General features: G+C 35.2%; 1 protein-coding gene across 1 annotated transcript in view; it reads right to left on the bottom strand.

Moving 5' to 3' along the window:
• Positions 1-24,203, bottom strand: part of SPAG16 (sperm associated antigen 16) — a 999,944-nt gene that overhangs the window by 436,834 nt on the left and 538,907 nt on the right. The window contains exon 12 of the mRNA XM_004376284.2: positions 16,685-16,870. Within this exon, the coding sequence (XP_004376341.1) occupies positions 16,685-16,870 (186 nt within the window). The remainder of the gene's footprint in view (positions 1-16,684; positions 16,871-24,203) is intronic.

The raw sequence follows: 24,203 nt of genomic DNA, 5'->3' as shown, positions 1-24,203 counted from the left end.
TGTGAGAGAATAAACTTCTCTTTGTTAAAGCCATCCATTTGTGGTATTTCTGTTATAGCAGCACTAGATGAATAAGACAGTCTGTATTTTAAAACTCCTGTAATTTAGATATGCAGTTTACTAGCCAGAGGCACGAGCACATTAAGCATAAGCAGGGTGGGATCCAACATTTTTCCATATAATCATTTATAATTTTTATTGATGAATAGCATTTCAGATTGTGTCTTGCTAATGGATATTATTCTAAAATTCATTTTCTTTCCTATTCAAACAAAAAACAGACATAATAATCCCCAAACAAGTGAACTAGGATGATCACAGAAAAGTCTTTATGCCAAAACTGCATTAAACTATCTTAATTTGGTGTCTGATATGTGATATGTACCCGTTGCTGTTGTTAGTTGCTGTTGATTTGGTTCCAACTCACAGCTACCCTATATACAACAGAATGAAACACTGCCCAGTCATGAGCCTTCCTCACAATCATTGCTATGCTTGAGCCCATTGTTGCAGCCATTGTGTCAATCCATCTTGTTGAGAGTCTTCCTCTTTTTCACTCACTCTCTACTTTACCAAGCATGATGTCCTTCTCCAGGAACTGGTTCCTTCTGATAACATGTCCAAACCATATGAGACAAAGTCTCGCCATCCTCGCTTCTAAGGAACATTCTGGATGTACTTCTTCCAAGACAGATTTGTTCGTTCTTCTAGCAGTCCATGGTATATTCAATATTCTTTGCCAAATATGTACCTACAGGCTGCTAATAAAACCAAAATGCCAATGGAAAAAAAATCATATTTGGAAAAATCAGACTCAGCACCATTTTTAACGTCTGCCTCTTTAGTGGGTTATTACCCTTAAAGCTCTAAGTTTTTCACACTTACAACATCTCAGAAAGCCAGTCACTCTTGGTAGGACTGGCTTTGCATCTCTAAGGTAAGGAATTAATTTTTTCATCAATGGCCAAGTCAGAAAGCTTGTCTAATGATTTATAAAGCACGGATAACAGTAAAATCTTTATCATGTAAGTTTTACAAGGGCAGAAGCTTTCCTGTCTCATTCAGTGCTGTATGGCCATCTCCAGGAATATGACTTTGAACATAGCTTGGTAAATACTGAATAAATAAGTGAATGATAAATCAATTTTTGTGTTAGTTTCCTAAAGCTACTGTAACGTTATCATAAAATGGGTGGCTTAGAATAACAGAAATATATTCTCTCACAGTCTGAAGCCTCGAAATCTGAAATCAAGGTATCATCCAGTCCACACTTCCTACAAAATCTCTATGGGAAGATCCTTCTTTGCCTCTTCCAACTTCTGGTAGCCCCAGATATAATCTGGTTTGTGGCAGCATAACTCCAATTTCTGCCTCCATCTTCATGAGATATTTTTCCCTTTGTGTCTGTCTCTTCTCCTCTTTTTATAAGAACCACACTCAGATTGGATTAGGGCTCACTCTGCTCCAGTATGGCCTCATGTTAACTTAACTAATGATATCTGCAGGATGCTATTTTGGAGACCTGGTGATGTAGTGGTTGAGAGCTCGGCTGCTAACAAAAGGTTGGCAGTTCAAATCTACCAGCCGCTCCTTGGAAACTCTATGGGGCAGTTCTACTCTGTCCTATAGGGTCACAGTAAGTCAGAATCTACTTGATGGTACCTAACAACAACAGTAAAAACATTTCCAAATAAGATCACATTCACATATATTGGGATTTTGGACTTGAACACATCAATTGAATCTATCACAATTTCTAATTAAGAAAAACAATTTTTAGTAATTCCATTGTCCAATGTAGTAAATGAGTCAAGAAACTATAGACCAAACCAGAAGGGATGTGTTTCTTATAAGATGAAATCCTGTTATAGGTATTGCTTTCTACAGGGCCTGTTCTAGGTTGTAGGGTGACCAGATGTTAGGCAAGAGGATTATCATTCTATCCTCCTTGACTGAAGATATCCTGGTTCATTTGCTGCCCAGAACACATCTGAAAAAATTGTGCTCTTAGTGATACATGTTAGAATTGTGCACACACCCACATCAGAAACTGAAGTATCATTATTTAAAAGTCCTGGGACTCAGGCAGACATGGCTCTAGTGGCATGCTTGTCCGTTTTCCCACTTTTGTCTGTTCTGTGATATATCCTTGGACTGGGGCAGACATGGCTGTGGCAGCATGCTTGTCTGTTTTCCCACTCCTGCCTATTCTGTAATATTCTTTGGACTTGGGCAGACATGGCTGTGGCAGCAAGCTTGTCCATTTTCCCATTCTTGCCTATTCTGTAATATTCTTTGGACTTGGGCAGACATGGCTCTAGCAACATGCTTGTCCGCTTCCCACTTCTGCCCTTTTGAATATATGCCAAATAAAACTTTCTTTTTGCTTTACTCAACTTTGTGATGTTTTTCCCCTACAACAGTTAATGACATAGTCGTCAAGGATTCCAAAGCTACAAATCCAGTAGAATTCGAGGAGACCTGGACTGCGGAGCAGAAGCCAGCAAAGAGAGGTCCTATCTTTTGGACCCACATGTTCCCACTCCATGTCCCTTCGACACCAATGGGGTGAGTGCTCTCAGAAAACGAGCCTTTGCTTATTCTTTTTTGTTCTCTTTCTCACGTTTTCTTAAGCTTTGTTTGGCATATTTGTTTGAAAAATCTGTTGTTTGATTAAGGAGAATCTTTCTTAGATTTTTGCTTGATCATTTGGTTAAGAGTGACATTTAGTAACTCTTCAAGTGAACTGCAGTTTAGGTCCAGTTTCAGGCATTTGAAACATTAATGAGGTAATTCTATTTTCAAAGAGCTTTCCATCACTATAAGCTGCAAAATTCTGGCTTTTTTGTGGCTCAGAGAAAACCTGGAAAATAGTGCTCTCCTTTGCCAAATTCACAGGGACAGGTGGCAGCTCTTGCCTGTTCTGCCAAATTCTGAGGGGTAGGTGGCAGCTCCTGACCTGTGTTATGATAGTTAAGGGACAAGTGGTAGTTCTGTACTTGTTTTTTCCGTTGAATTGGGTCAGTCTTACCAAAAATTACTATATAGACTTTAAGAAACTAAGATCCCTAGTGTGGTATTATCTGGTGAGTTTACGTGGTCTTCCTGTCTCCTTTTGTTCTAAGAGCTTCCTTCTGGTCTAGAGCATTGTGTATAAGTTTGTCTTGTGTTAAACTGGTGGCGATGGCTAAGAACTGGTGTTTATTTTTTGTAAGGCTAGTCAAAGAACCTCAGTTCTTTCTTTGTCCAGAAAAAACTGTCTTGTGTCTTCTTATGATTTAGACTTTTAAAAGCAACTTGGAGAAACTTTGATATAAACTGGTCTATTTGAAAAGTACATAAGATCTTTATGTTTTATACTATATCAATCTTAAAAGCAAAACCTTTCTAAGTAAATTAAGCTAGATATTATATGAAATGTGTTTTATTTAAGGAAAAAGGATAGTTTCATCTTAAAGTAAAAGTAGCTGTTCCAGAACAGTAAAAAAGAAATTAGCTATCTTTTGTCCTTCAAAATGCCTCCATCAATTTAAACATACGTAAGTGTCTTCTATGAGTCAAGAGAGTGAGGGCAGGGCAAAATCAGGAGTCTCCATCTCCCAGTCTCCAAGGTCGTGTAGATCAAGGGAAGCTTTTGAAAGACCCTTTCCAGCTAGGTGGAGACTCTTAAGACAAAAGATAAGAAAAATTGCTGCTTTGCTATAGTTATCAGAAATTGAGTGGATCCCGATCATAGAACTTTAAATAAGTTCTCTCTATTATAGGGGAACTCTAAGAAGTCAAACAACAGAAATCGCAATGAGACACACCTAAAATGGCCTGGAAAAATGTTTCCAGCAGTAGCCAGACACTTAAGGTTATATCCATATCAATGAATTGGTCAACTGAGCAGATACTTTGTGATTTCCAAAGCCAGCTGATAAAATCTTTAAGGGCTAAAATTAGATTGGGAAAAATATGAGAGGTAGTAAAAACTGAATGAAATCTTAGAATATTTCAACAGACTTTCTTTTGCTTACAGTTATGTTTTATGGTATACAGGCTTAAAATAATTCCCAAGACATTTTAGGTAACTTACTGATGTCAAACTGAGTTAATAGATATTTGTCATAATTTAAGTTTATATACTTTTGTTTTTTATGCCACAAGGATATATATATATATTTAAGGGTGCTAATGAGTGTGTTCATTCTTTTCATTTAAAGGGATGCACTATAAAAGATATACATAAAGGCAACATTTAAGAGGTTTATTGAAAAAGAAATTTATTTGATCTGGTCAAGTTTTATCTGATTGAAGTTTAATGGTTTAATTTATGAGATTTTTAGGAGTTTTAATGTTAAGTAGCATATAAAACAAAGAATTGGGTTTCTCACAGTTAAAATAACAAAATGTCCTTTGATTTCTGAGTTAAAAGGTTAAATTATTTGTGTAATCTGCCTCGAAGACAAAGGTTTGGCCTCTGATTAGAATAAGATTCCTGAATCTGAATAGTAAGCCACATGGCTTTTAGAAAAGAAAGCTAAGGTTTTTACTTTAAGATCTTTGGTTAAATAACCTAAGTATTGTTTCACAGTGACCTATAATATTATTAATTCTTTATTGTTAACTTGATTGCAACTTTATCTTTTTGAATCTAGCATCATCAAAGCCAATGGTTTGATTCGGGAATTCACATCATTTACCTATGATTTTTTTTTTTTTATTATTATTCAGGTATTTAGAAATTTGATAATCTTGGTATATTCTTGGTATATCCTGACTATATAGTATTTTGTCTCAAAATTATTATGTATTATATCTGAAGCTCTTTGAATACAGTTAATGGTTATATTTAGAAATATTCTTTATGTAAAGTTTTTTTTTAATTGATTTTATTTGGCCTTTATGTTGTGCTTGTAATTAATTTCTATCAGGTCTTTTACTATTCATATGTTTACGAATTAATCATGGCCACATTAAGTTTTGTCATCTGCAGATAAGTTTTTACTTTACTGATTTGCTGAAAACATTTGACCAAAATAAATCAACAAAAAGATGGATTATATCGGATTTGCAAAAAAGACTGTGACTAGACTCAATCAAGATTTCGAGAATTCTTATGCAGAAGCTGATGAGTTCGCAGACTGTGGCTGATCCAGAATCATGTGGAACAGAAATTAACTACATAAGACTGAGTAAATGAAAGGAAACTATGGGTTTTATGTGGGAATATTGCTGATGTTTTAAGGTCCTAATTTCTGGATATAACCTGATGGATTTAGATATTGTAACTCTTGAATTAGAAGTTCCTGTTGGTAAACTTAACAAAGTTATAAATATCATAACCAAAGAAGTGTCTGAAATTTGAGCTATGATTTTACAAAATAGAACAGCATTAGATTTCCTATTAGTTCTCCCAAGAAACAGTTTTGTGCCTTAATAGATAAATGTTGCTGTACTTATATTAATACTCACTCTGAGGTTTTTGCAGAATGTAGTTGCTGTTGAGGCACATGAAAAACAGTCACTAATGCTGCTTATGTATAGACAAATACCTCATGAGATTTGTTTCCTTGGTTCAATGACCTTAGAGTCATGGTTTCATTGGTTATTTCAGGCAATTGGCCTAATATTATTGTTAGTGTTTCTATTCCACTTCCTAGTTTTCTTTATGGTGTCTGGGATCTTAAAAACCAGATGATGCCCAGTCACCATTTATTGGGCATTTTTGATAAAAATTCCATAACAAGATCATGATCCAAAGGAAAGAATGATGAGACAGTTGTATGTAATTCTCCTGGAATCCAGATTTCTGGTTTTCATGGAGGTTGAGGTAACCCACACAGGCTATTGCCTCTGGATGTCCTTTTGAACCTCAAGTTTTGAGAAAAAAGAAAAAAAAAAAATGGTTCCTGAAGCCACTTTGAGTCAAACAATGGTCCAGGTAAACTAGTAAGACCATTTTGCTCTGGGCATTGTGTTTTTTTTTTAAGAATTCAGTCTGTTTTAGGTAACTAACTTCAAAGATCAGACTTAGAGTTATGTTTAGGGTAAATTAGTAATTAGTTTAATCAGCCTTTAAGATAGTGTTGTATGAAATACTTGTCTAATGTTTGTAATCAAACTGTCACCCTCTTAGGATACAGAAAATTATGTATCTTAAAGAAACTAGATTCTCAAAAGAGATCGACCTCATAGCTCAGACTCCATTTTGTCTTAGGTTCCATTTTTGCTTCTGAGAAAGTGACCCATGGCTGTTAATAGGTAAACCAAGGAGAGGCAGCTTGACCTTGGGAAGAATACTTAGTATGTTTTAAACAGACTAACTGAAGACCTCGAACAGGAGAGGTCCAACCTGTATTATCTTGTTAAATCATTAGTTCTCTAATGAAAATTTGTTTGTCACATGTAAATTTTTCTGTACCTTCTGTTTCTTCTAGACAAACTTTGTGTGCTCTTTATGGATATATATTTCTGTGTGACAGATCCTACTAATTTAGATGATCCCTTTCCAACTGACAGTGAATTTATGTGGGCAATCTCTTGTTTTGATTTCTGATGAATGTGTGGACAATGCATTCTGAGAACTTTAGAATTATCTTTAAGTATTCATAGTAACAATGCTAGTAAGTATTGGAAAGGTAATGTTAATTTGTTACACATTGTAAAATGAAAGTCAGAAGAAAACCCACTGGTCCAACACTCAGGGTATGGTTGGTAGTTTTAATTCTTAGTTACAGGATAGTTGAATTGGAGAAATCTTTAAGAAAATTTGTCAGTCACTACGGGACAAATAACAGATGAGATGGAAGCACAACAGTGAGCTCTGATCTCATAAGCCAAGGTGACATGAGATAACAAAATAGCCTTAGATTTTTTTATTAGTGTAGTCTGTGCTATAGACAAGATATACACAGAATTGTACAGCAAGCTACTTGGTTACACACTGTAATACTCTTACAAACACCAGATTTGTTTGGTTGGTTACCATCAGGAATAATAAGTACATGGGCTAAATCACTATTGCAAGGAATAGTAATATTCTTAGTCTATATCCTGATAGTATTAGGCAAAATAAAATTTCTCCTCTATCGTCTTGTACACTTAAAAGAAAAAGAAGGCCTCAGGATAAAATGTTGATGTACGTTAAGTCTGCTTACTACAGCAATGCCACTGATGAGAACATCACTCTTACTTAAGATCCTGGTGAAGAACCAGATGGTATCTGGTGGAAAACCAGCACCGTGAGTTTAAAGAGCCTGCAATGGCCGCCATCTAGGAGCTCAACTAAGTCCGGGTATTGATCATCAATGTGTTATCTCCAATGTCTGATCAAAAGGAGGGAATGATTTAGGAAATAATATTGCAGTTATTATTCCCTGACCTTGAGCATAGAGAATGTGACCCAGCTGGAGCTGGGCTAACAAGGTCTCACAAGGACGCATCAACTGGGCCCTGAGGTATAAAGACAATATCTAAGATAATCTTGGAAAATATCTTTTAGGGAAACTTTCACAAAAAGCCGATCAAACATAACACAAAAGACTCTCCACTCTTATCGTTTTCTATTAGCATTTAGTGAATAGAAATTTGTTGGACCAATGAAGACCCTGCTGACTCTCATTACTGAAACCTGTACCAACGATTGTTAAGAAAGACAATTCAAAACATAGGATCACAGTTTCTAGCCAATCTGAAAAGGCTAAGCTTTCAATGGCTTTGCCCATTTGTAATGTTAATATATACTGATGGCTCTGTAACTGTTCTTTGGACTCAGGCCAACATGGCTCTAGCAGCATGCTTGTCCATTTTCCCACTTTTGTCTGTTTTCACACTCTTGCCGATTCTGTAATATTCTTTGGACCTGGGCAGACATGGCTGTGGCAGCATGCTTTTCTTTTTTCCCATCCTTGCCTATTCTGTAATATTCTTTGGACTTGGGCAGACATGGCTCTAGCAACATGCTTGTCTGCTTCCTACTTTTGCCCTGGTCAATATATGCCGAATAAAACTTTCTTTTTGCTTAAAAAAAAAAAAAAATTCCTATGGAACTTGCATTTCCCAATGTTTTATTCAAGAGAAAAAACTATAAAATTTATTATCTAAAAAGGAAGTGTTTTCCATCTAACAATATGATTTTGAGTAAGAAATATTTAGTTTAATTCCACCCAAATTGTTTGACTTGATGTACTTGGACATTCGATTCATTTCAATAGTAATTGAATCAAATCTCAGAGTTTTCTTTAAATGAAAACCATTTTAATAATTCTTAAACAATGTTTCATAGGCATGATAACGTTTATGGTTGGCTGTTTTAAACTGTTTTGAAATAATTTGGATATTGGTGTCATAGATAAAGATATAAATAAATAAAATATCATTTTAATTAGGTAATATTTAAAGATTTAAGAGAGTCAAATATTTATATTTCACTGGAAATTTTTTACTGCAATAATATTAATGTATGTATGTACACAAACATGTATGTTTACATACACACATATATGATTAAATCTTAAATATAATGATACCTATGACTAGCTTTTTACATCATGTGTACTATCGTGATATATAATTTTATTTAAACTTATATTAATGAAGAAATACGCTGAAACCCTTTTAGTTATTAGCATTGAGGAGGATTAACATTCATCTACTGACTAGATTTTTTTTTTTGGGTAGGAGTGGGGAAGGTGTGTTGCAGTTTTTATAAATTTAAGTGTTTGCTTTGATTGATGGTAATATAGTTATAGCATGTCATGTTATAAAATACATATTTTTACTCCTCTTGGAATATTCTTTAGTTTCACCTATATGCATCCAAATTATATCTAACATACATAATCTACAGGGAGCCCTGGTGGCACAATGGTTAAGTGCTGAGCTGCTAACCAAAAGGTTGGCAGTTCAAACCCACCATCTGCTCCATGAGAGAAAGATGTGGCAGTCGTCTTCCGTACAGATGTCAGTCTTGGAAATCCTGTGGGGCAGTTCTGCTCTGTTCTGTAGGGTCGCTATGAGTCAGAATCAACTCAACAGCAATGGTTTTTTTTAAAAATAATAATAATAATAATAATAATCTGGCTTGTAAGATAACGAACAGAAAGTGTACCTTATTTAGCACAAGTTACATACGAATATACCTATCATTCATATGAAATAGTATTTGTTGTATAAATCTATAGGACTACACTTTAAAATCTTAATGACCTCCATCTCTCTTATTTATTGATCTATATATACGTAAAAGAACATTCACATCAACTTTATTGCAGTAGACACTATTGCTTGAGGCATTCTTCACACTTACACACAAAGCCATATTGGTTGTGAGAGAACCTCTTGATGTTTTTAATCATGGTATGACTAGCTAAATGAAATGTTTTTAATATATCTTATTCATAAAATAGGTATTATTGAACAATGCTTATTAATTACGTACTGCTTTTATGGGAAGATGATATTGAAAAATATGGTATGTTATTTTCTTTTTCTATTTTTTAATTTTTTTATTTTTCATGTGTTTATGTTCAATAATACTTAGATATCATTTCAAGCCTATTTTTCAAGGGGAGCTATTATTTGAATATAATGAAAATCTCAGAAGATGTAATAATTGATTAATTATCCCAGTGAACAGGATAAATTGATCACAAGAGGTCAATTTAAGTATTTTACTATTTCTTAAAATGTAACATTATTATGTTTCAAGTGTTTCTTTAGCAGTCTATTAATATATATCTTGGGTGCCTTTTGAAGTATAAGAAGACAAACCGAGGGTCTTTATAATATAAGACAGGTATTAATGCACCAATAATCATGCCCTTGAGTCTTAATGCTTCTTACATTATTATGTTTTAAAGTCATTAACATTGTACAATACATTCTTCATCTCTAATATGGCCAACTTTGCAAACTGAATCACAAAGAACGTGACATATATTAGCTGAATACTTTTGTTATTATAAATACTAAACTCAATTTTTGTAACTTCTTTGGTGCTGTTATGCTCTTCCTGATTTTATAATAAAAAATAATGTCTTCCATTTTAGAGTCCACCTAGGTTCATTATTTTCCCCAAAGAAAATAAATAGCACATATCATTAAAAGATTCCTTTACTCACTATAACATAATCCTAATATTTCACATTTCCTTTTTCTTAATCTTCACTGTTTCCTCTTCCTATATCCTTCTGTTTATCTCACCTCATCCAGCCCTGAGGTTATGATTGGCCAATAAACTATTAAGTTAAGAAGGAAGTGATGCTAGTAGATAGGCGAGAACAATCAGTTATCTTCACTGAAAATCACGTTAGATTAATCATTCTACCTCTGTTCCACCTGTTTCTAGAATTCCAGGTGATGCAGCTAGTTGAAAAACCTTTTCTATGGGGATAAAGTTTGTATTTGTTTTCCACTACAAAGACAATGAGTTTTTTGCCATTCAGATGCCGAAAGGTCAGAAGTTCAAACCTACCAGCTGCTTCATGGGAGAAAGATATGGCAGTCTGCTTCCATAAAGATTTACAGCCTTGGAGACCCTATAGGGCAGTTCTACTCTGTCCTACAGGGTTGCTATGAGTCAGAATCAACTTGACAGCAATGGGCTATAGTGTATAGTATATTGTACTGTATTGTATTGAATCAGCATTCCACTAGTGGAGACAGTAATATATTAGAGTTGCATGTTTTCTGATAATTTGCATCTATTTTTACAGGCATTAAGCTTCATGCAAAACAATCATTTAGCTTACAAGTATTGCTACTCACAAGTGGGACTTCATAAGCTCCAACAGTATTACAGCAGACATTAAGGATGGGATGTAAGGAAGAGCAAGGGAAGAAAAAATAGTAGAGGGACTGAACAGTCATTTATTTTCAGCACAGAGTTCCCATTACTACTCCATTGTAATAATTTTGAGAAGACTGCAGAACTGCTCTTAGCTGCCTTATTAATTTGTCATGAGGGGGAAACATATCACCTAAAAAATATTCACAGGGTACCTATATTGGATGGGGCAGACTAAAGTGCTGTAACAAATAGGCTGGAAATAGAATGTACTGAACAAAACTGAAGTTTATTTCCTTATTGCTCAAGACTTGAGAGACTGTTCCAGGTTAACTGGAGGTAGGGAATAGGGTGGATTTAATTCAAACAAGCCAGCAGTTGCTCTGTCATTTTCAATAATTGGATTTTAAGATTACTCTAGTCATTGGTATTGATACCCATCCCACCACAAGTGGAAAGGATACGGACATGGCACATATCACTTCAACTGATATTCTATTATAGAGAACTTAGTGACACAGCTACCACCTAAACAAAAGAGAGGCTGAGAAATGCCATTTAGATAGATAATATTGAATAGAGGAGAATGGATTATGGTGAACAGCTAGGAATGCCTGATATAGTCTACTTTTTTGGTTGCCAAATATTCGTGCTAACCTTCCTTTCACATATAGAGTATTCCTGACCACCCACCTCCCTTCAGGGAGACAATCCAAAGTCCCATTCACTTACTGCATGTATCTCACAGTCCAGGATCTCTGGGTGATGCACAATCTGCTCCATCGGGTTCACAAGTGTTTCTTGTGTTCTGGTGACCAACTAAACAAAAGACAAGTTTTCTGTTCCCCACCAAGACCACCACCATAAACACATTGTACAAGGGAGAGACAAGGACATAATAACTGCAATACAAACTCCAATACCGAAAAACAGGAAGCACAGGAGTCACTAGTCCAAATAGTGATGGAATTCTGGGCAGGCATGAGGAGGAACTTTGTCATGACACTGAAGAAAATTTGTTGACTAGACCACGGATCTCTCTTTGGGAGGAGCTCCTTTGCTCATTGTTCTTTTTGGCCTCTGGTTTTTTCCATGGCTGTTCTTCCTTGTCCATTATCCTCTATGGCCATATTTGAAATAGCACTGTGGTCTATGTCTTCCTTGAGCACTGTACAGCACTCATAGTTCACTTTATTTGGATGCAAGTTTTGGGACATGAAGACTGTTGTGCAGTTTGAAGAGCCAAGGATTTATTCAGGCTAGGCTTGTGGTCAGCTTTTCAATATAATTCTCTCAAAAACTTAGTAGGTTTGTGATAGATGGGCCTCCAATCAATTCAGTTTGGCAGTAACCAAAAAGTACTTTTCTAAATGTAGTTTTTAAGCCTAGTTTATTTTTATCTCTCAACTTAGTCTTGAGGGCATCTGAAACAACACACTTGGAGATAATGACAACAAATTTCTCTCTTACTGTCTGGGGTCCAGAAGCTGCCGTCTTTTGCAAGTCTCTCTGATTCCTTCTATCATTGGTTACAAACTATTCAACTCTTGCCTGTGTTAAGACTTTGTTAAAAGGAGCTGGGGAACCATTTTTAGTAACATTTTAGTACTTTTTTCCAACTGATTCTGCTCAAGCTAAGGAGGCACATGATCTGCCTTCCAAATACCAGAGTGGCAGTGTAAAAATACCTGCCCAGCAAAATGCCCAGCTACCTTTTAAAAATAGCAGCCAGGAGTTAGCTAGAATATTAAATCTGACATTATAAACTGCAGATGTATTGCATATTCTCTGATTGCTTCACAATTGCTACAAGTTTTTGTTTGTAATTTCATTGAGAACAGTGATGGAGTCTTAGAATTTCCTTATGTCTATAACACAATCTCACAGCGCTGTCATTTCATGAACACTTATTGATTAATTTTATGCACAAATGCCTCTAAACAAACACAAATCACTTTTTAAAGGTGACTTAGATCTTTTCTCATTTTCCTACATTGTTTTTATCATTTTATAGTTTCATGTAGGATAAGACAACATAATTAAATTATACAGTAAAACCTGTGAAAGCTGGAAACTGCATAAAGTGGAAACTTGTCAGAGAAGGAAAACTCAAATATTTTCCACTAATAGAGAGCAACAGAAAAGCAGTAAGACTGCTCCCTGTCAAAGGCAGAAAAGTTTCGAGACCTGGGAAAACAAGTCAGTCGCATCAAGTTCCAGCTCTCACAGGCATCACTGTAGCTTGTTTGGAGCGTGAATAGGGGCAGGGAGAGCACTTTTTCACATATGTTTATTGATTCAGTCTTCATTCATTCAACTGACCTCCCATATGCCAAGAACTCCTTGCTTAGGATATAATGGTGAGTGTGTCTGTGTGTTCAAGGATATATGTAAGTCTTATGATTTTTAAAGAATATATTTCAAAATAGAAAATTAAGGTATACATCAATAATCACTGACTGAAACACATAAATGTCCACTTTATATATGTGATCATTCACAAGATCATCAAAGTGCTACTGTTAGTTATTCAAAGAAAGCTTGTAGAGTGTAGACTCCGCTAGGCTCAGTGTCAGAGATATTCCTATTAGCACTTACTAAATGTGATTCTTTGTTCTGGAATTTTTTCATTGATTATAATTCTCACTGAACAAACTTTCTGCTGAGGAGCTAACTAGATGGCCTTTCCAAGTAAGATCCAATTCAGAAAAGTTGCAGGGCTATGGTTACCACATCCGCTAAAGGATAGTCAAGGCCAATCCAGGGGCTCATCCAGGGAAGAACAGACAGTAAAGAAAAAGAATATATTCTAAAATTTTCCTACTCTGGTAATCAGTAGAGTCTACCAAAGTAAAATTATTTTATTAAGAGTTATTTGGCTTCAGGATAAAGGGTACATGACTCAGTATAGCACAGCTTCCACCAACACTCATCTTACCAAGACAAAGAACCTGTCCACTTTAGCTACTAAGCCAGTTCCAATAACATATGAAATTTTAAAGCAAGACACAAGTTATAGAAATATCTACAAAGCATTAATTCTTGAGTAATCATAAATTAGAGCTGAGTGCTTTATGACTCTGAAATATTTATCAATAGGTTCTATAGAAACAATCATATCTTAGTTGATATTTGTCAGTATTTGTCCATTACCTTAGCTTTAAAATTGGCATAATTCTTTTGTCCTTGAGGATGAAGGTGAGCTCTTGACATTGATGCTTTGTTTGAAATTTAAATAATTCTGGCATCAATCAAGAGTGATTTTGATCTGTCATGTCAATATCTACTGAGCATCAGTGAGAAGATGGCAACTGAATATCAGAGTCATGAGGAAAAGTCATCCAGTCAAAGGGTTTAAAATCATTCTAGGTACAGCTGAGTCTATTAGGAATCAGTTTTTCACCAGTGTTTTTCAAAAGACATTTGAAGATCTATTTTAGAATGGGTCATAGTCTTCTGTTAGGATCCTCATCAAAGCCAAAGGTTATACAAATTAAAATAAGATACCAGTGTTAAAATTCCAGGTAATCTATTATAATACTATTTATAAATTTTTGTCACATGATATAGAAACAATCAAATTAAGAGTCTATATTCTCAACTATGAAAGATAACAAAATGTTATAATCTAAGAATTAAAATATAGCTTAAATTGTCACCATTTTAGGTAGAAATAGTTCTAAAATGTGTTACCCAGAGTCATGTTTCCTCATATGGAGTATACAAACATTATTTAGCCATATCTTCATAGCTCAGGCCCATTATGCTATTTACCCATTAATTTCCTGTATTTGTCAAGGTCTAGTCAGGAGACAGAATGTACACTTATTATTTTAACAAGGAAAATTTAATATGCAGGATTGTTGACTAGGTATAAAGTTGTTAACTAGGTAACTAATAAAGGAAAAAGAGAATGTTAAGGTTTCATGAAGAAAGGCACTATAAGCAGCAGCTACCACCCCAAAGATTGAGGCAACAAAGGAAATATGATGGAACTATTAAAACTTAGAACCTTGAAGAGGGGCCTGCAGAACTGAAACTCAGTTGTCTTTGGAGGAGGTACTTGTCAGTTGGTATTGGTGTTCCTATGCTGGGGGAGGGGCGGTGGAGAGCTTGCAGGGGTCAGAACCTAGACCTCTAAGAAGGGGGTGCCAGTCAGCTGGGGCTAGTGTCTCTGAGGAGGGCATGATGAGGCTGTTTCTGCAAGTTTTGGGAAAACTGCCAATTAGATTCAGTTGCTGTGATGAGATGGCACTTATCCTGAGCTGAAGTGTTGATGGGCCCATGCTCACTGGAACTACGAGTACCCAAGAAGCCAATCAGAAGCAGAGAAGGCAAAGCACTTCCCTTCTTCCTCCTCCTGTCTTGCAGTCTCCTGCTAGAATCCTCTACTGACAGAACCTAATGGAGAGTCCGTTGGCAAAGCAGAAATGTGGTTTGCGGAGTTCCAGCTCCAGCATCACAGAAGCACAGTATAGAAGGGTGAATTTGGTGGTGAGAGACAATAGCTTAATAACCGGCACATGACCTCAGGAGACAATCAAATTATACCGTTTCATGAATTTTCTCAGAAAACCTATTAACTTTTTGCTAACACCTACTTTTCTCCCTCTTCTAAATATGTTACTCATGATTCAAGAAAAGTGGAGAAAGATTCTAAGGGACCTGTTTTACATCTGTCCACTTTGAGAGTCAGTCTATCTTTCTCTTACAAAATGAATTATAGTGTTCTGTGACAATTGTTTCCCTAAGTTTTCAGGAGTGATTATCACTTATATTTAGGAACTGGGTATTGTTTCAATGATAAAAGTTGTCAGAGTCTGACTGATGATACATAGTCTCTTAGCTGAAGCAATCAAGACATTTTATAGTAGATAAACTTGTCTCTTTGCATCCTATTTGTATACCTAGCAAGATGTAACAATCCAAAAATATTTGAACATGACAGGAATTAGGATAGTTTAAACAGAATGAATTTGTTCTGAATTAAGATCAAAACATAAAAACATACCTCTACATGATACTGTATAGACCATTGTACACAATAAATTGCATTTATTCTTGAATTTGTGGATTTCCAGGAAAAAACTTAATTGAAGAAAAGGGTACAATGTATCCAAATTAAGCACAAAGCAAGTACTTATTTTCATCATATTTATGTCTATTAAACTGTTAGTTCCATAGTATGGAGAGTTGGCATGACTAAGTAAGTGAGAACTAAAAACTTAACTCTAAATAAATAAATAAATAAATAAATAAATAAGTATTTGTTTCTATCCTGCCTAAAATAATTTCTCAATGAAGCAGTTCTAATCTTATTACACAGGCTTCATCTTGACACTTATGCTTTGAAAGGAATTACTATATTAACATAGATTAATGGAGTTAGAAATAGATTTTGCAGAGATTATTTAAGTAGCTCTCTACAATTTTATCAACTAACAGTTTCTTTATAATAGTTATCAGTGGTGGTATTGAGAAGGAAAAAAAAAATTACACTCACTCCTCACTTATCAACATGGTTAGGTTCCAAAGACCAGGTCATTATGCAAAAATTGTTGTTATGCAAAAATGGAGCATGACCGTATCAGATCACAAAATGGAGGATGACCATATCATTACCTCACTGCCAAATTACATCATTATAAAACTGTCTAACTACTGAGAATCATGGCCCAGTCAAGATGACATATAACCTGAACCATCACAGACAGCATTACTCTTGCCTCACACCTTGGCGTTCATTACTGCCAGACGTATGTTGTTAATGTGCAGAATAGTAGGATAGCAGATTTTTTACTATTGTCATAAATGCGAAATGTTAGATAATGAGATAGTCCATAAGTGAGGAGTAAGTGTACTCATGTGTATTTTTCAAAATAGAAGGTCAATAATGTTTAAAATACTTCTTACCTATTAACATCCCAGATTTTACTAGTTTTATCCAGTGAGGAAGAAGCCACAAAATCGCCACAGGAGTGCCACGTGCAAGACCACACTGCATGGTTGTGTCCTTCAAAGGTCAAAATGCAATCACCTTTACACAGGTCCCATAATTTAACTGTAGTGTCACCACTTGAAGTAGCCAACTTGTTCCCACTATTTGCAAGAACATAAAAAAGATATTTTGTTAAATAATTCATTTTTATGAATGATCTAATTCTTTAACTTGTGTATGTGTTATTTTTATTTTTAGTGACATATCTAAATGGCTAAATCTTATTATCTTATTTAGATCTACACAATTAGATACTTACTTAAATTGCTTAACAATTCAAATTGATGAGAGAAACTGCTGTTGTGCATCACTTCTAGATTAATTCATTAATTCAGTATTTTTAGTATGTGTTCGGTTTAGGTAATGTGGTAGGTTCTGTGGATGATGTGGCCTCAGAATAATTAAAATTTAGACATGAACTAAGGCAATTTCAATAACATAATACAACACAAATCAGTAGGTCAACATTGCTTAGGAGTGAATTAATTAAAATCTCCATGAGTGCTGTTTGGATGATAAAGGAAGAAAGGTATCAGGAATGAGGTGGCTTTTGAGCTGGATCATGAGAGAAGAAAGGGATTTTGAAGTGTTGAGTGGTTGATGAAGTCACTGAATTTGCCATCTGAGTCTGCTGTAGATGTTAAAAAAAGCAGAGGCTTTCAAGTAGTGGACACGAAAGCTAGTTTAAAAAATGGGTGGGTGCGGTGTCAATGACATAAGCACAGATAGATCTATGGATGTTTGAAAACAATTAGAACTTGGTGAAAATACAACATATTAAAACTATGGAATGAAATGTAAGCATTATTTTGAAGGTAACTTAATTTTTTCCTGCCTGTAATAAAAGTTGTTGGGCTAAGCATGCAATTTTAAAGCTAAGGAGAAAATGCTATAGAATAGTACAATGGAAGATTAACAAAGATCAAAAGTCGTTCTTTGAAATGGCTAATAAAGTAAATAAATCACTGCTAAGACTGAAAAAAAAAAAAAAATACAAAGTACCCCTCCAAGCTAATATCTAATATCTGGAAACCCTGGTGGTGTAGTGGTTGAGAGTTCAGCTGCTAACCAAAAAGTCGGCAGTTCAAATCCACTAGGCGCCCCTCAGAAACCCTATGAGGCAGTTCTACTCCGTTCTATAGGGTTACCATGAGTCAGAATTGAGTTGAAGGCAGTGGGTTATTGGGTTTGTTCTATTGTTTTCTTGTATTTTACAAGGTAGAAACTAAAGAGTTTAAAAAAGAGTAAAATAATGTAATTCTTTCCATTAATTTTGTTGTTTTGGAAATTACACTTAACATTTGAAAAAATATACGTGTTAACAAGCAATTAGTTTATTATAGTTATTTGAAATACACTAATAAATATATATAAATTCTCTAAGTTTTAATGTATAGTACAATAAATATCATTGGATATCACCCCCATATAAACAAAATCTATTTGGGGTACTTAATAATTTTTAAGATCATAAAAGGGGTCCTGAGGCCAAAAGTTTGATAAATGATGTCTTACAGAACCTTTTGCACATGCACTCTAGAGATAAAAATAATGTTCATTGCAGCATTGTTTGTATTAGCAAAAATTGGAAACATCAAAATAACACAACAGTAGCATGGATAAATAAAATATAAGTCTCACAAATGGAGATTATAGAGTACTGGAAATGAATTAACTACAGCTGCATACAACCATGTAGTTAAAATGTAGAAACACAATGCTGAAGGGGAAAATAAGATGCAGGTGACCTATACACTGTAAAATATTTTAATGAAGTGAAGATCATATAAATATTAAATATGTATGCATATATATGTAGATATGTGCCTATGGAATAATATTATCTTTAGAAAAGCAAGGTAATTCACAATGTTCAGGTTGAGTCATTACTTCCAGATGCTAAGTAGAGGAATAGATCAAGAAAGAATAAATACTGTAGTTAATTTCTATCATATAAGTAATTATAGCTATTGATCAGCTATTGCTGTGTAACAAGCTACTCCAAATGTCAATGTCTTAAAACAACAACAATTACTTTTTCTTGCTCATGGTTTAGTTCAGGTGAGTGACTTGGCTTCACCCTGGAAGGTAGGGTGGCTCTCCTTCCAAGTGCAGGTCTGGGATTGAGTCACAAAGTGCAGCAGCTACTCAAAGGCAGCTCTTCTCATGGCAGTGGAAGACTATATGAGAGCAAGCTCCATCATGAGAGCACATCCCAAACGTTTGTTTGCCTGACATCTGCTAACATCCCATAGGCTAAAACAGGTCACACGGACAAGCCCAAAGTCTAGGGATGGGAAAGGTACACCTTCCAAAGAAGTGAGTGAGTGAGAGATAACTATTTTTTAAATAATATTTTATTGTCTTTTCAGTGAAAGTTTACACAGCGAATTAGGTTGCCATTTGACAATTTCTACACAACTGTTTAGTGACACTAAGTTACATTTGTCACAATGTGTCAACATTTTCATTAACTGTGTTCTGGTTGTTTCATTTCCAGCACTCTAGTGTCCCTGTAAGAGATAGCTATTTTTTAACTATAATTTGCCACAATAATTTTGTTCTATTTATAGACTAGAAGGTGGGTTTCTACGGCATTTGTTTTATTTTTTATGATATATTAATCAAATGTATTTGTCATATTTTCTGTCTTACATAACAAGTATTTTATAATACAATTAAATATAGAATTATATAAGAAAAAGACAGACAATTTTGACATAAAAAAGCTACAGATGTTGATTTTGTTGGTTTTCATGGCTTAATCAGAACATATATAACTATACATAATAGTCACAAATTATTCAAGTACACATTTAGTTAACTTATGTCCAAGATATTTTAATGAATCTTTTGCAGCAGAGAAAAAATATGAAATTACTGCTAATTATAAAGCATGTTCATATTGTCATTCTCATAAAACTATCACATATCATCATGTAAATACAGTTTATAGACTAACTTAACTCAAACACTATGACTGTCAGCAATTGGTAGTTACTTTACCAGCATATGACATTCAAAACCGTATGTTGCTTACTGATTATACATTCCTATGGACTAAATGCATATTCAAATTGCATCCATCTCTCCATTGAGAGTTTTTAATTTTTTATAACTTCTTATCATAGCCTTGGAAGAAGTACAGCCAGAATGCTCCTTAGAAGCACGGATGGTGAAACTTCGTCTCACATACTTTGGACATGTTTTCAGAAGGGACCAGTCCCTGAAGAAGAACATCATGCTTGGTAAAGTTGAGGGTCAATGAAAAACAGGAAGACCCTCAACAAGATGGACTGACATAGTAGCAGCAACAGTGGGCTCAAACACAGCAGCAATTGTGAGGATGGCACAGGACCAGGCAGTGATTCATTCTGTTGTACATAGGGTAGCCAGGAGTCGGAACTGACTCAATGGCACCTAACAACAACACATCGTTGCTCTTCTTGCTAAATTCTCCTCAGTTTTCAAACCTATTCAGTTGTTCTTTCCCACTTTTAAATTTCACTGCTAATTCCATCAGTACGTAGTCCCTCTGGAGGCTGCCTTTCCTATGCCTCCCAATCCCACCCCCACTTCCTATGGAGTACATTTCTAGTCTAATAATGCTTTATACCATAAGCTACTTTGTGCTCTGAAAAGATTTTTTGCATCTTATATACAGTCCACAAATAAATCATAACAAGTTAGGGTCAAGCCAATTTATACTTTGCAAGCAATAAGCATTAATTACCAATTATTTTTAGAAATACACTGTATTTCCTGCAATTGCTTTGTTGTACATTTTGAATGTTTTTATGCAAATTTTTGACATTTTCCAGACTTTAGCATATACATGCAGAAATATTAGAATTTCTTACTATTGAAAATGACTTAGTTTTCAGAACTAAATAGATTGTAGATTCTAGATTGATGTTAATTGCTTTTTTTTTTAGAAATGTGCTGAAGTGTTTCATGGGGGTGGGGCAGAAGGATCCAAAGCCTCTTGTGTCACAAAGCAGGAATTATAAAGTGTAGAAGCAAGATTTCATTGGCTTCTCATTCTGGATCTGATAGACAACCCACATGACCTTGGACAGGGCCTTTGACATTTACATTTAACATCTCTGAAACTCATTGTCTGTATCTGAAAATATGGATAACAAATTCTGCTAACTATACCTCAGAGGATTGTTTTGAAGATTTAATAAGAGAATGGTTACAAAAGTACATTTTCAATTTTTGGTTATTATTCAAACATGAGATTATTTTTTAAAAGGTAATCTTGTGATCTTCAGTTCAGTTCTCATATGGAATTGCTTATACATATTTGCATAATTAGTGGGATGAGATCCAATCACTACTTTTGTATTGTAGTCCCATTTACAGGTACCTACCTACTCAACAGGAGTCCTCGTATTTGACTTTGTGAAAAGACTATAAATTGAAATGTTTTCAGTTATCATATAATATGTCTTATTGATTCATGTAGTGGTATAACATACTAACAAAATCTAATGAAATGAAATTAAAATAACTTATTACATTGTCTTTGTACAGTTAAAAGATGTAACTTTGGTTTCACTGAGCTCATAAAATGATGTTAGAAAAACACACTTAAAATTTATATTACTTGAAAAACTTTAATACATTTGAGATAAATTTAGTCTACACAGTGTGTGAGAGTTACCCCCAAAATCTTAACCATAAATTGAGTTGAAACAAATGGGCTGAGAATGCTTTCATACAAGTGTCTCTAAACCTTTAGCCTTTTTTTTTTTTAATTGTGGTAAATATGTTTGTAACAAAACTGTTGCCATTTCAACAACTTTCACATGTGCAGGTTACTGACATTGTTCTCATTATGTTGTGCAACCATCACCATTATTTCCAACCTTTTTTTTAAACACCTTTAAGCTCAGTATATCCTAAACAGTGAGTCCTCTTATCTCCCACACCCCCACCCACTCCTGGCAATCACTAACAACCTTAGATTCTATGTATATTACGTGGTACATGCATACAATGGAATATTACTCAATCATAAAGAGAAATGAAGTCCTTATTCATGTTACAAAATGGATGAACCTTGCAAACATCATGCCGAGTGAAATGTCAGTCACCAAAAAAAAAAAAAAAAGAAAACCCAAAACACAAAAATTCTTAGTGTTTGATATAGAGCTGCTGGCTGTATCAGAGACAGGATGTGAGGGCTTTATGAAAGACTAAAGCAACATAAGTACAAATTCATATACAGAATGATCTTGTTTGGTTTTTTGGGCATAGAGGGTTGCCCATGGGTAAGTGTTCTTGCTTTCACTCCCAAATGATATGTCCTTCTATTTTGCAGAAATCTAGAATGGGCTAAGGACCACAAACAGAATTGAACTAAGATGGCACTGCTTGCAAATATTACAGATTCCAGCAAAGAGAGAAAGTAGAACATTGAGAATCGCTGCCTTAGTAGTTCACAGAAGTACAAGGAGTGTGTGATCCCAGAGGGATACTGAATCGAAGAAAGAAATAGAGAAATAGAGCAAGCTGATAAAGATTTTCATGATGGCCAACAAAGCCCTTGGATAATTTGTAGTAACTTAGCACTGAATTTCTTGCAAGAGGACTTTAGAAGTCTTTTTAAATGCCCTGGAAAAGAGAACTAGGGAGAGTTCAAAAGAAGAATGATGTGCAGTACGGCACATAAAGAGGGTACCCTCCAGATGGGCAGCGCCCCATGCGCGGCTGCAGAACTACTGCCCTTTCCTGGATGTGTACATTGCTGGGAAGCTCCAAGTTCATTTCTGCCAGTGGCTTGAGACCCTTCAACTGAATTTTCAGATCAACATTTTAGCTTCTACAGGGGAATGGCAAGATGCTGGCAAGTGAACCGTATGTCCTTCAAATGTGTTTTATTTTGCCCACATGGCATGTTAGAAATTTCTGGCTTTCCTTGTTTTTAACTGGAGGATATTGCAAATGAGTAATGAATATATTTAAGTTAGGCTCCATTTCCTGCCTGAATCCAGGTCTTATAGTAGCATGTTATTTAGCAACAGCTTCATTCTCACCATCCTGCAGTGCTTAAAATCACCTTCTTCCCAGGCCTAGAAAGTGAAGACCTAGATTTTGACTCTGCTTCTCAGGAAGATCCAGGAGATGCCTTATTTTCTTTCACACTGGATCACAGGCCTCCTTCTCATAGCCCCATAGGCAAGAGCTCTCCTTATCCAAACCTCTTGTCTGTTTCTGGCCCTGTGTTCACTTGGTTCATAGGACAGGGAACTTATTTGTTACTAAGAATGATTTTTCTGCCATGCACACCAGGCCTTCTCCACTATACCTTGGCCCTGTACACCACTTATTTGACTTGAGGTCTTTTTCTCAGGCAGTCCTATAAAAACTGAGTCTGTTTGTTTAACTGAAATAATTTCTACAAACCAACTTCTTCTCTAGTGCTGGGGTCTTATAAGAGGCTCAGCTCCCTCCATCTTCCAAACTCTTCCATGCTATATTTATATTACTGTGTCATGCATTTAGTCAACATTTAGTCAACAATTGTATTGTTACAATTTACCAGGGGTAAAAACGATATGAGGGACATAAATAAGCAGTTTCCTACAAATTCTTTATATTTTTTCCTTTGAATTGAGTGAGACAATTATAAGGCCGTATATGTGAAAAACACTTATTTCACCTGCTCTTTATCATCATAGAATGGCTTTTACTGAATTGCTTGTGGTATTGTTCCTATGCCCTATAATAAGGAAAGTTATAAGGCTCAGACATGAAAATCTGCATTACTGGAAAGTTGTTGAGCCTATTGCTCAATACATATAACATAAGAATATCACATATTCTTAATATGGACCCAGTGGTGAAATATCATTTATGCCTTACCAGCAGAAATCATTTTTTTGCTGCTGAACAGATGAAGTGATTTCTCTTGCCAACAATGGGACTCTCACATAGCTGACTATCTCTACTTCCTTTTCTTGGAAGCTAGAAATCTTAGGGCCAAAGTTGAAGCCCTCGTCTCAAAATTAAAAATAAAATTGTCATGGCTTTCATTAACTAATTTCCAATAACTCACATTTAATAGAAAGGTTTTAACATAGATTACATATATTTTATGTGCTACTTTGATTTCTGGTTTTATCTTATTTTACTTACCCTACCTTGCCGTTCATCTCATTTACCTCTTGAAAAAAGTTTTCTTATATTTTGCAAGCCTCTAATTTATTTTGGAAAAGGAATAACATAAAATGTACTTGAAAATTTACAAAAAGTACCAGAAGAACTAGATGGTGCCCGGCTACCACCAATGACTGCCCTGACAGGGAACACAACAGAGAGTCCCAGATGGAGCAGGAGAAAGGTGGGGTGCAGAACTCAAATTCTAGTAAGAAGACCAGACTTAATGGTCTGACTGAGACTGGAGGTACCCCAGAAAGCATGGCC

The sequence above is a fragment of the Trichechus manatus genome, unplaced genomic scaffold (genome assembly GCF_000243295.1).
Source record: "Trichechus manatus latirostris isolate Lorelei unplaced genomic scaffold, TriManLat1.0 scaffold00041, whole genome shotgun sequence".
NCBI lineage: Eukaryota > Metazoa > Chordata > Mammalia > Sirenia > Trichechidae > Trichechus > Trichechus manatus.
Note: the sequence above shows the minus strand (reverse complement) of the source record. Positions and strands in the feature narration are given on the sequence as shown.